We start from the raw sequence: 12,492 nt of genomic DNA on the forward strand, positions 1-12,492 counted from the left end.
CTGGGATAACCTTCCCGGAGTGGCAGTTTCTGCCCCTGACAGAAAGCACGGGGGTGGGGGTGGGGGGGGCGGGGGGTAACCCGCACAGCGGTAATTATTTATTTCTTTTATTCTGTTAATGTTGTAATTAAAAGAATAAACAAGTGAAGCTTGCTGGGCAGACTGGATGGACCACTTGGGTCATCTACTTTATGGGATCCGTCAGGTACTCGTTACCTGGATTGACCACTGTCGGAGACAGGATGCTGGGACTCAGTGGACCTCGGTCTGACCCAGCATAGCAACTCTTATGTTCTCATCTCTCTCAATTGCAGCCTCATCTACTGACCTGAAATCGGAGGTGAAAGGAGCTACATCCCTGACTGACTGCATCAGACGCTCTCTGAAGAAAGGGGGACTCTGCTGCAGAGCTAAACTGTCTGATTGACTTACAGGGAAGAAGAACTCAGAAGCTAATCACATTCAAGCTTTTTTCTGGCTTTTCCATTCAGAATGATCGGGGGGGGAATGTGCACAAACCATAAACAAATTCGACAGAAAAGATTTGGAAACAACCAGATCTTCTCACACACACATGCATTGGAAACTCCAGCTGAAACGAAATTCAAACTCTGTTTGATGGAAAATTACACGATGCCTGCAAACAAAAAAAGCATTAAAGAGATTTTGGCATAATCACCTGGCAGATGAAATCCAACTCAAACGTTCATGAGCCAATATGTAAAGCCTGCTCTTCTGGTGACACCTAGTGGACAGCCCTGCATCCTGCGCCCATTAGGAACAGGATTGGGTGCAATGGCTTCCCGATGAGAGAAGAATGAAACGATAAGGAGAACAAACTCCTGAGGCAGCTCAGAAGGCAGGGGAAGGAACGAGAGGAACTGCTCGCACTGAGTGAACTGGAAAGGAGCCAGGAGGGCAACGGTTCTTTTAAAAAATAAAGACCGATCAAGAGCAGAGAGCTGTGCACGGCGACGACATCCTGCGAGAACATGACAACATGTGTAGCAGGACAAGAGAGCTCAGCTGCTCCTCCACCACACCAAGCACAGAGGAGAAATGGAAGCAAACGCGACCCCCGGCAGCTGGGACGGCAGGAAGCGATACGTCTACCGCCTCCGCGTTTCTCACTGCAAGATGAGATCAGAGGAGGAAAACGGAGCGGGGTAGCAAACGTACCAGCAGTGCAGGGATGCCAGACTACCCTCTGACTGCTGCTGAAAACCTGGGCACCAGAACTCAAAGAGCGAGAACAGCCCTGCCCGTGCAATTGCTCTAGTAATGAACAGGGCACTGCTAGTTATATGCTCTGCAGTGGGGGCAGGTATCCCATTACCACTGCATCTCCCGCAGCACCACAGACTAGCCTGGCGCTACGCTACCTGGGCATCGCTTCTTGATCTGCACATAAAACTTTTAAGCCTGGTCTCTCTGCTCCCAATACGTGTTGTGGGGCGAGGGCCCCGCTGCTTATGATCGCCAGAGGTGCACAGAAGGAGTTTTAAAAGGGGGCTGAGCAGGCCTTCCTCCGAGGATGGGTGCTCACCGCGCTCTGCAGCTGCTTGTGCGACTTACTGCGGGGCAACCGGCAGCAGGGCCGCCCGGACCGACATCCGAAAGAGGGGCAGAGCTTTCACTTGCTGCATCTTCAGGCTGAAGAGTTTTTTCTTTTTTGCATTCTGACGTGCTTCATCCCCGTCACTCCTGCCAACGTTACAGCGATTCTCAAGGCATTGCTTGGAAGTCCCTTCCCCCCAGCCGGCCTGGTTCCCAGGCTATCCATAGTGACCATGCATGAGATATATTTGCATGCACTGGGCCTGAAAACCAACGGGCACCAACACCAGGGCCTGGGCTGACATTTTCTGCGCGCGCGCCAGCGGCTGGCAGGCTCCTTTCTTCAGTCCCGCTGTCCATTACAACTAGAAAAAAAAGCTGACATGGGCAGTGTGGCCGTATTTCAGCTGGACGCTCAAGAGCTACTGCTCAATGTTATACGAATTTCTGAGCAACACATGAAGGAAGGACCGGCTACATCGCTTACAGGGGCCGATGATAGTTAGGCGCCTTTCTTCACTTAGAAAGAAGCTAGGGGGGGGGGGGGGGGGGGGGGGGAAAAAGGAGGCACTGCAGCTTTAAGCAGAAATTTCGGGAGGCGGGGAAGACAGATTTCATGAACCAGTCTGCAGCTTTTATGGCAAATGCCTCCCTTTTTTTTTTTTTTTTTTTAAGAGGAAATTGAAAGGATCACTACTTGATTGGTAAGAAAATGGCCTTGAGGTAACTAGCGCTCTAGTGGCACTCTCCCGGCGCTCAAGCACTCCGACAGCGCGCAGCAGCGAAGTCCCACAACCTGCGGTCATGCACCAGATTGAGAGGCCTCAGGTGTAAACAGGGAGAACGTATTCCGGAAGGATCTGCTTCTAACAGGGCCACTCCCCTTTCCCAGCTGCCGCTTTCACACGACGGCTGCGTGAAATGCTTCTCCGCAGCCGGTAAGGGCGCTCTGCACCCACAGGAAATCCGCGTGCTCGCGATGCCATCCCTGACCTCACTTCCCGCTGCTGAGAGATGGAACTGCGACTCTTTAACAGGGGAGCCGGGAAGTACGAAAGCGAGAGAATGTAAAACAGAAGGGTACAATTTATAGAAATTAGTATTCACTAAACACAGAATGGGGGATTTCTCCTTTTAGCCCTGCATATGGCCCATGTTTGCTTTTAGAAGACAAGAGAAATCCCAATGAGACAACACAGCATTTCAGCAACATACAATTCACCATCAGACACCGTGGAGCCTTGCGTAAGGTTACGTTGAAGCTGCTATGCAAGCACAGGGGAGCAGCCATGTCTGAAGTGTCAAAAACTATCATCACACACACACACACACAGACACAAACACACAGACACAAACACACACACACAAAGACAGACACACAAAGACAGACACACAAAGACAGACACACAAAGACAGACACTTTGAATGATACCGTGTGTGATGTCAATGTAAACTGATTAGATAGGATGTGCATGAAATCACTGGTGCGTCATGGCTATTCCTAGGGTTCAGAGGAGCTCCTGGACAGAATAGGGTTGCCAACTATATGGATTTTCTCCGGACAGGACAGAAAAACTCAAAGAAGTGTCTGGAAGCCCAATGGAGGGTTAAAATTGTCTGGAAAGTGTCTGGATTTTAACCCTCCAGCCCAGCGCTTCACCCATCTTTCCGTCCATCAGCAGCCTGCTTCTCCAATCCCAGCCAGGAGGCATTGTGTGGTTTAGGCTCCACAGCTAATGGTGGCGCTACTACAACCGGGGGTCCCCTCTGCTGCTCACGCAAAACAACAACAGGTCAAGGGGCGCCAGTCGGCAGCTTCGTTATGCAAAGGAGAAAGCTTAGAGGGGGCCACTGGACCCTCCCCCCTTCCCTCCCCCCCGCGGCACACAAGGGCCCAGCGTGACCTCATGAATCTCCCCCCCAGCTGCGGCACATAAGAAAAGCCATTTGCCCGACAGGGCTGCAGGAATGTTCCTCCCACCCGTGGCACGCTGGCAATAGGTATTAGCCCAGCGGAGCGGCACATAAGAATAATACCAGTGGGGCTGTCTACACTCGGTATGTTGACCTATTTAAGATGGTGGGTGTCGGGGTCCCTTGGCAGGCTGAAACAGAGGCCTGCAGTGTCAGTTTGTGAGAAAGAAAGTGCCTGTATATGTATATAAGGAATAGAGAGCTGGTAATGTGAGAGCCTGTGTATGTATGTGAGGGAGACAAAGCCTGTGAGAGTTAGAGGCAGGGAGGAAGAGAGTGCGTGTGTGTGTGAGGGAGAGAGAGAGAAAGAAGAGAGCGCGTGTGAGGGAGAGAGAGAGAAAGGAAGAGAGCGCGTGTGAGAGAGAGAGAAAGGAAGAGAGCACGTGAGAGAGCGCGTGTGAGAGAGAGCGCGTGTGAGAGAGAGAGCGCGTGTGAGAGAGAGAGAGAAAGGAAGAGAGAGCGTGTGAGAGAGAGAGAGAAAGAGAAGCCTGTGCTTGAAGGAGGGAGAGTGTGCTAGTGAGCGACAGCCTGTTTGCATGTGAGAGGAAGAGTTTCAGAGGGTCAGAGAACCCGTGTGCAAGTGAGAAACAGCATCAGGGAGTAAGAACATAACATAAAAACATAATTCTGTTCACTGTTATGGCTTTTATTGCTATTGCCAATAAAAAACTTAAATAAAAAAAAAAAAGAACATGCCATCCTGGATCAGACCAAGGGTCCATCAAGCCCAGCATCCTGTTTCCAACAGTGGCCAATCCAGGCCATAAGAACCCGGCAATTACCCAAAAACTAAGTCTATTCCATGTAACCATTGCTAATGGCAGTGGCTATTCTCTAAGTGAACTTAATAGCAGGTAATGGACTTCTCCTCCAAGAAATTATCCAATCCTTTTTTAAACACAGCTACACTAACTGCACGAACCACATCCTCTGGCAACAAATTCCAGAGTTTAATTGTGCGTTGAGTAAAAAAGAACTTTCTCCGATTAGTTTTAAATGTGCCCCATGCTAACTTCATGGAGTGCCCCCTAGTCCTTCTATTATCTGAAAAAGTAAAAAACCGATTCACATCTACCCGTTCTAGACCTCTCATGATTTTAAACACCTCTATCATATCCCCCCCTCAGCCGTCTCTTCTCTAAGCTGAAAAGTCCTAACCTCTTTAGTCTTTCCTCATAGGGGAGCTGTTCCATTCCCCTTTATCATTTTGGTCACGCTTCTCTGTACCTTCTCCATCGCAATTATATCTTTTTCTTGAGATGCGGCGACCAGAATTGTACACAGTATTCAAGGTGCAGTCTCACCATGGAGCGATACAGAGGCATTATGACATTTTCCGTTTTATTCACCATTCCCTTTCTAATAATTCCCAACATTCTGTTTGCTTTTTTGACTGCCGCAGCACACTGAACCGACGATTTCAATGTGTTATCCACTATGACACCTAGATCTCTTTCTTGGGTTGTAGCTCCTAACATGGAACCTAACATTGTGTAACTATCAATCAATAAAACTTCAGCTCCAGACATGTTAGGTGATAATTAAGTGTCCGTCCTCTGGAGTCGTGTAGATTTTCAACTGCTAAAATGGGGTCACATTGGCTAAAGGTTTGGGAAGCCCTGGCACCAGGACTGGGATGGCACTGGGGGGGTAAAGGGGTGTGATATAAGGGAAGAGAGACAAGTAGCGGGGGTGGCAGTTATGCAGTAACTGTAATTTTCCCAACTGCTCTATTAGGATGTTGTTGGTATTTTTATATTTGGGATCATTTAGTTGCACTTCGCTTTCTGCACAGTTTTCTAGTAATACGGCAAGTCATACAAGTTGTTTTTTTTTTTTAAATAATCAATCATGTGGAAGGACAAAGGTGAAAATTTTACTCCACACATCCAAGTGTTGGAAACTTTCACAGCTGAAGGTTGGCAACCCTAGGACAGAAGTCTGAAGCGTGAAAATCTGTGCTGCGCGAGTTTATTTTTAAAATTCCACGCAGTGTGCGCTTCTCTTTTAAATTTGCTTTCCTTTTCCCTCTCGGCCTGTGATATTCACTTCCAGACAGCCCTCGAGGACGGCCCTAGACAGAGGATCATGCTGACCAGGATAGAGCGAGACTGTCTCCAACCACTTCCTTACCAATGTGATCATCCGACAAACGAAAAAATGCTTAGATAATCTGGACTATGTTTCAGGCGAGCTTGTGGTGTGCCTCACTCAGAGCCCATAGGCATCTCTGCGTGCAGTGAAACGTAGAAAGAGATTCATTTTCCTGGTTTCTACTCGAGGCGCTCAGCAATGCAGTCAATTTAAAATGTTAAGATACCACATCTACCTCTCTACATCTCTGCAAACTACGGCCTGTGGTGCAGGTCAATAGTGGGCGCTACTGACTGCAAACGGTCTCTGGGGATGAGCATTTGCTTAGGAAGGGGCACTCATGCATCAGTTGACATCTGCTCCAGGATACTGCTCTCAAGTCGTGCAGGGAGAGAGCTTTAATGTAGGCACTGCGCTGTTCTCTACCATGAGCTGCTGACTGCTCTGAGCAGGAATAACTCTGTGCATGGCTGGCCCACAGGATACGGCCCCCACCGTATTTACCACACACGTATATATATATATACAAATACAAATTACACAAACAGTACGTGGACTGGAGAGCCAGAATACAAGGTTATTTCAGTGGGCAGCATTTTCCTGTACCCCCAAACGCAGCAAGCAACGAACATGACTGAACCGGAGCTATACAACTTACAGCAATGGTAAACTAACCATGGCTTCCCAGAACTGGGCGATGACAGGTTCTGCAGCTGAAGACGGGACCCACACAATTTCAAAAGCTCATATACTAAGAACATAAGAACATGCCATACTGAATCAAACTGAAGGTCCATCAAGCCCAGCATCCTGTTTCCAACAGAGGCCAAACCAGGCCACAAGAACCTGGCAATCACCCAAACACTAAGAAGATCCCATGCTACTGATGCAATTAATAGCAGTGGCTATTCCCTAAGTAAACTTGATTAATAGCAGTTAATGGACTTCTCCTCCAAGAACTTATCCAAATCTTTTTTGAACCCAGCTACACTAACTGCACTAACCACATCCTCTGGCAACAAATTCCAGAGCTTTATTGTGCGTTAAGTGAAAAAGAATTTTCTCCGATTAGTCTTAAATGTGCTACTTGCTAACTTCATGGAATGCACCCTAGTCCTCCTATTATCTGAAAGAGTAAATAACCAATTCACATCTACCCGTTCTAGACCTCTCATGATCTTAAAGACCTCTATTATATCCCCCCTCAGCCGTCTCTTCTCCAAGCTGAACAGCCCTAACCTCTTTAGTCTTTCCTCATAGGGGAGTTGTTCCATTCCCCTTATCATTTTGGTTGCCCTTCTCTGTACCTTCTCCATCGCAACTATATCTTTTTTGAGATGCGGCGACCAGAATTGTACACAGTATTCAAGGTGCGGTCTCACCATGGAGCGATACAGAGGCATGGGTTTAGATCCCATGACACAGGATTTCCTGAAGGAGAACCGGCGCAAGGGCTCATGAGCCTCAGGACCCTCACTGCAATGACCTGAGCAGGAACAGTGGGGTAGAGGGTCAGCTAGAACAAGGCAAACATCCTTGCGAATGATGGGCCCAGTATCCCAGGCCTAGTTCCAACTGAGCTGGAAGCAAAAGGAGAAAGGAAGAGCTAACCAGGACAAAAGAAAAAAACCATCCGTGCCTAGAAAATAAAGGAGGAAGGACTTCGGACGACACCGATGGACAGAAGCATATACCGAGAGCAGAGGTCAGTTTATTGATGGCTAATCAGGCAACAATGGGAAATATCTTTTGTATAATAAAAGCTCACTTTGACAGGTTCTGTTTTTTTTTTTTTAATTCAGAAAACGAAAAATATGAAGCCTATCCACGTCTCTTCTTTTTTCTTAAGATATCAAACAAAAATTAGAACCTGGAAACTAAAGGCGGTAAGAGAACTGGAATTATATAGTTTTTTTTCAAATAAGGTGGATTTTAATTTGGAGAAGAAAGAGCAGATCGTAAAAGAAAAAAAAAAAAGCTGCTGAGTTAGATCATTCTTTAATTAGTCCAGAGTTTAATAAATGAGAGAGAACAAATGTCCATTCAATGATCCCTCCCTGTCTAATTAGAGGCATCCCTGGGCGAGGATCCTCCCCGCACCCTGCAGGGGTACAACCCGCGCCACCCAACGGACAAGTTACAATGTCCCGAGCAGGGAAGGGTGTGGAACCCACTCCAGGCTCTCTCAACCAGTGGGGAGGCCAACAAGGGTCAGGGTGCATGGAAAATGCTCTCTTTAGCTGCTTTTTTTTTTTTTTTTTTAGAGGGGGGTGATTTTGCTTTTCAAATATTTAAACTTAAGATTTATATGCACTTATGGCTGGAATGTGAGCTCAGCCACGCTCCATATAAATGAAGCAAAATGCGGAAATAGCTGATAACACTGTGAGTCGCAATTTACTGGGTCCTTGATACGCGAGACTTCGTGCCCTCCTATAAAGTATAAGGGGTCCAGCCTGATATTTAAGAAGAAATCTGCAGAGGTTAGGACGACAGCAGTTTTAGGAAAATGTCATTTTTGCAGTGAGAAGTAATTGAGAGATAAGCAACATCGTTTTGTTGCTTTCTCTGCCTTAATTATCTTCCTTTTGGTGGTGGGGTAGAAAGTTTTAGAAGATGATAGCAGATCAGGATTAATTGGCTCATCCAATCTGCCCAGTATCTCTCTCTATACTGCCTATATCCCAGCCATAGAAGCTTGATCACACTTGTAGGACGTCGCTCCTTATCCAAGTCACTTTTTGTAATCTTCTTAACCCGGGCAGATGAATATAAAAGTTCCTGTTCTTAATACAACACCCAGGTCCCAAATCCAAGCTCTGACACTGTGTAAACAGCTAGCAGAACTAGTGAAACTGTTACCCGTATATCCGGCTGGCCGTGTCCTCATGGCCTTCCTGCAGGTACCTGCTGGTTTCTGGGACGCCGCAGCCTGCTGGCTTCCACCTGGTTTCTCCTCCTCAGCCCTGCAGTGCCATCGGCCTGTGCTTCCCTTTATCCCAGCCTTGTGATGGTCCTGCAAACTCCCTTATTCAGTTACCTCTTGGGCCACAGCGCAGCCGTCAACCCATCAGACGAAGACAACGGCTCCCTGGGCAGCGCTAAGCACCAACAGGTGCTACAGTGCACGCTTCCCTGGGCCTCACTTACCACAGCTCTGCCACTCTCCCAGTGACTCAGTTTAGCAAACTATGGGCCAAGTTTACTAAGCTTTTTCACCATAAAAAAATAGAATGGGAAATAAGCCTCAGTAAAGGCGGCTCTAATTGTTCCCTTTTCCCCTTTAGCAGCACATATGTAATCCACATCTGACAAACGTGCTGCCAGGCCAATCCCCCCTGAGGGGGCTGCATGTTGTAATCTTTTATTCTTTAATAAACAATTAGTGATTAAAAACAAAAACAAACCAAAAACCCCCCCCCCCTACATTAAACTAAAGAAACCAAAAGTTTTTACTACGTACTGCGCGGGTCACCCACCAATCAGGATCATGGGCCGGTTTTTCATTTGGGAGATGTTGAACATGCCTAAGAGTTGAAAAGAAAAAAAAAATTATAAAATATAAAACCATAACTTAAAAAATAAAAATACAAGAGACTCCTGTCGCTTGATAACACTTCTAGCAGCTAACGCACCTTGTACTAGTTAGCTATCAGCGACGATCCTGTGGATGTAAGAAGTGCGGGATACACGGCACATAGAGAAACCGACTTGAGAATTAAAGGGCTAATTCTCCAAACCATTTATGCGCATAAAACCCAGTAAAATGTTTAGAAATAAAACAAAAAAAAACCCCAAAATCAAATCAAGAACTAATTGTGAATATATTCCTACACTGTTTCTTGTCATCATTTATTGTTTATTCAAATACAATTTTCAAATGTTACAGCAGCGGTGAGCACGGGAGAGGAAGATGTCCAAGTTTTGACCGATAGAGGATCAACCAGTAGAAAAGAGAAGCAGCCATGCACAGAGCGGTGGAACAGCTGCAGCAAGCTCCCAAGAAGCGGCAAAGTCAACCATTTTTAATTTACTTATTGTAAGGATGGTTTTTTTTTTATTTTTTTGCATTTATGTTGGATTCTTCTTTTAAACTTATTTTTATGGTTAAATTAGGTTTTATTATGTATGTTTTTATATTGTAAACCATTTTGATTAAATTATATTTGTAAAAGCGGTATATAAACACTTTTAAATAAATAAACAAACCAGCATGAAACAGCAGCAATGCTTTGGTGTATTCTTAGCCAGGGCAAACGGTGCTTCACCACGAGGTCTGTATTCAGCCACTATCTGGCTGCCAAGGTTAGCCGGATAAACTTGGCTGAGATATTCACTGGTACAGTTGTGCCTCCGAATACACTCGGCTACCTTAAAGTTAGCTCGATTAACTTTAGCACAACGAAATAGCCCTAAACTTAACCGGCTAAGACTGAAAATTTACATTTATCTGCATATAAGTTAGCAGGATAAGTGGTGCCTGCTCAGCATGGCCGAATGTTCACACAGCAGCACTCAGCCAGCTAAGTCAGAACTTAACCTGCTAAATGGCACTGAACACAACAACCACCGGGTTACTACGCAGCTCAGCACGGTTAAGTGAACATACGTGGAGGGCGGCTACAAGCAGCTAATGCAAAATTAAATGCGTGATCCCTTCTGAATAACGCAAGGTAGAGGGAGGAGTGATTGCAGGATAACATGTAGAAGGAGCAACGTTTCCTGTTTGGCAGTTTTCCTGCAGCCAAGAGAAATCAAGTGAGTGGGGGCCGATCATCATGATCTTAGGTGCTACTTTACCTGCCCCTAAGGGAAGGAAGAGAGGATCCCTAACAGTATCGCAAGCTCCTCCCCAAATTTTCCATCTTGCAAGCAGGACTGTGAGGTGAGGCAGAGCGTTTTCTCTGGGTTCGGTAAAAACCATCCCGGAGCGCGCAGGTTTCGGAGCTGTCTCACCGGTGGCACTCCTGCCACCAAACCCACTGGGAGAAGATAAAAGATGCTGAATTCCTACCACTGGAAAACAAGCCAAGAGGCAACCTGCTTCATTACAGTTGTTTCACCTCTGCTCCAAGAGCAGACGCTGAGCTGGTGACACTCCTTTCATAGCATGATGTCGCCGTCGCCAGCACACCCATTAACGCATTGCACTGAAAACCTCTTGCATAAGAGCAGCAGGTCCAGCTGGAACCTTCACATTCTCTATGGGGCCAATATATGTGAGTGGAGGAGTAGCCTAGTGGTTAGAGCCGTGGGCTATGAACCAGGACACCAGGGTTCAAGTCCCGCTGTTGCTCCTTGGGCAGGTCTCTTTACTCTCCATTGCCTCAGGTACAAAGTTAGATTGTGAGCCCTCTGGGGATAGGGAAATACCTACAGTACCTGAATGTAATCCACTTTGAAGCGCTGCAAAAAGTGGAATATAAATCTAAATAAATAAATAAATATGTAACAAGCCATGTTGAGCCTACTACAGGTTTTTACTTGTGTTTTAGCACAGGTGTTTTGGCACCAACCTTGCTCAGGTATGTAATAAGGGATTTAGCACATTTGAAGCAAATTGCAGGGTAATGATGTCATTAGATATTTCTCTGCAATGCAAGGAGGAATGCTAATAGGAACATAAGAAATTGCCACACTGGGTCAGACCAAGGGTCCATCAAGCCCAGCATCCTGTTTCCAACAGAGGCCAAACCAGGCCACAAGAACCTGGCAATTACCCAAAAACTAAGAAGATCCCATGCAACTGATGCAATTAATAGCAGTGGCTATTCCTCAAGTCAACCTGATCAATATCAGTCAATGGACCTCTTCTCCAAGAACCTATCCAAACCTTTTTTAAACCCAGCTACACTAACTGCACTAACCACATCCTCTGGCAACAAATTCCAGAGCTTAATTGTGCACTGAGTGAAAAAAAGTTCTCAGATGTGCTACTTGCTAACTTCATGGAGTGCCCCCTAGTCTTTCTATTATCTGAAAAAGTAAATAACCAATTCACATCTACTCGTTCTAGACCTCTCATGATCTTAAAGACCTCTATCATATCCTCCCTCAGCAGTCTCCTTCTCCAAGCTGAACAGCCCTAACCTCTTTAGTCTTTCCTCATAGGGGAGCTGTTCCATCCCCTTTATCATTTTGGTTGCCCTTCTCTGTACCTTCTCCAATGCAACTATATCTTTTTTGAGATGCGGCGACCAGAATTGCACACAGTATTCAAGGTGTGGTCTCACCATGGAGCGATACAGAGGCATTATGACATTTTCCTTTTTATTCACCATTCCCTGCCTAGTGCATCCCTTTTACCATGGGAAATTTAATGCCTGGTAGATCATCCCTCCTCCCCAGAATGCTGAACTGCTTCCTGGCTGGGCTGGCAAGGCAGTCCGGGTTCGTTCTCCCTCCTTCCCATCTCTTAAATGATTTCAGACCAGTAGGTCTGGGACCATCTCCTCCTAAAAAAATTAAATCAGCCATTTAAACGCTGGAGCCCTCCAAATCCCCTCTCCCCACTCAAGAACCCCTGCCAGAGAAGTCCTTACCTCTGCCGCAGGGCTGTGCGCCCTTACCAACTGCTGACCAGTCCTTTTCACTGGCAAATGTCAGTAAAAGGACCAATCCCCTTTCAGGATTCTGATGCTTGACCTGCTTTTCTCCTCACGCATGTGGTCAAACTGGACCTTTCTGTCCAGGCAGGTAAATGCCTGGCCTGATGGCTGCATAAACAAGCTTACTTGCAGAGCAGTCCTGAAACAAAAGCTCTGGTGCCAGGAAGACCAAAGTCTGAATCCCCCCAGTCAGCATTTGTGAACTCACCAGAAGACGTTTGCTTCACAAAGACTGGTCAGTATCATGCTGACCAAGGGA

At 46.5% G+C, this 12,492-nt stretch overlaps 1 protein-coding gene across 1 annotated transcript in view; it reads right to left on the minus strand.

Annotated features, from left to right (window-relative positions):
• MOCS1 (molybdenum cofactor synthesis 1) overlaps nucleotides 1–12,492 on the minus strand; it is a 103,202-nt gene that overhangs the window by 19,103 nt on the left and 71,607 nt on the right. The window contains 1 exon segment of the mRNA XM_029592933.1: nucleotides 9,105–9,152. Coding sequence (XP_029448793.1) covers nucleotides 9,105–9,152 — 48 coding nt within the window.

This window comes from Rhinatrema bivittatum, chromosome 3, assembly GCF_901001135.1.
Source record: "Rhinatrema bivittatum chromosome 3, aRhiBiv1.1, whole genome shotgun sequence".
NCBI lineage: Eukaryota > Metazoa > Chordata > Amphibia > Gymnophiona > Rhinatrematidae > Rhinatrema > Rhinatrema bivittatum.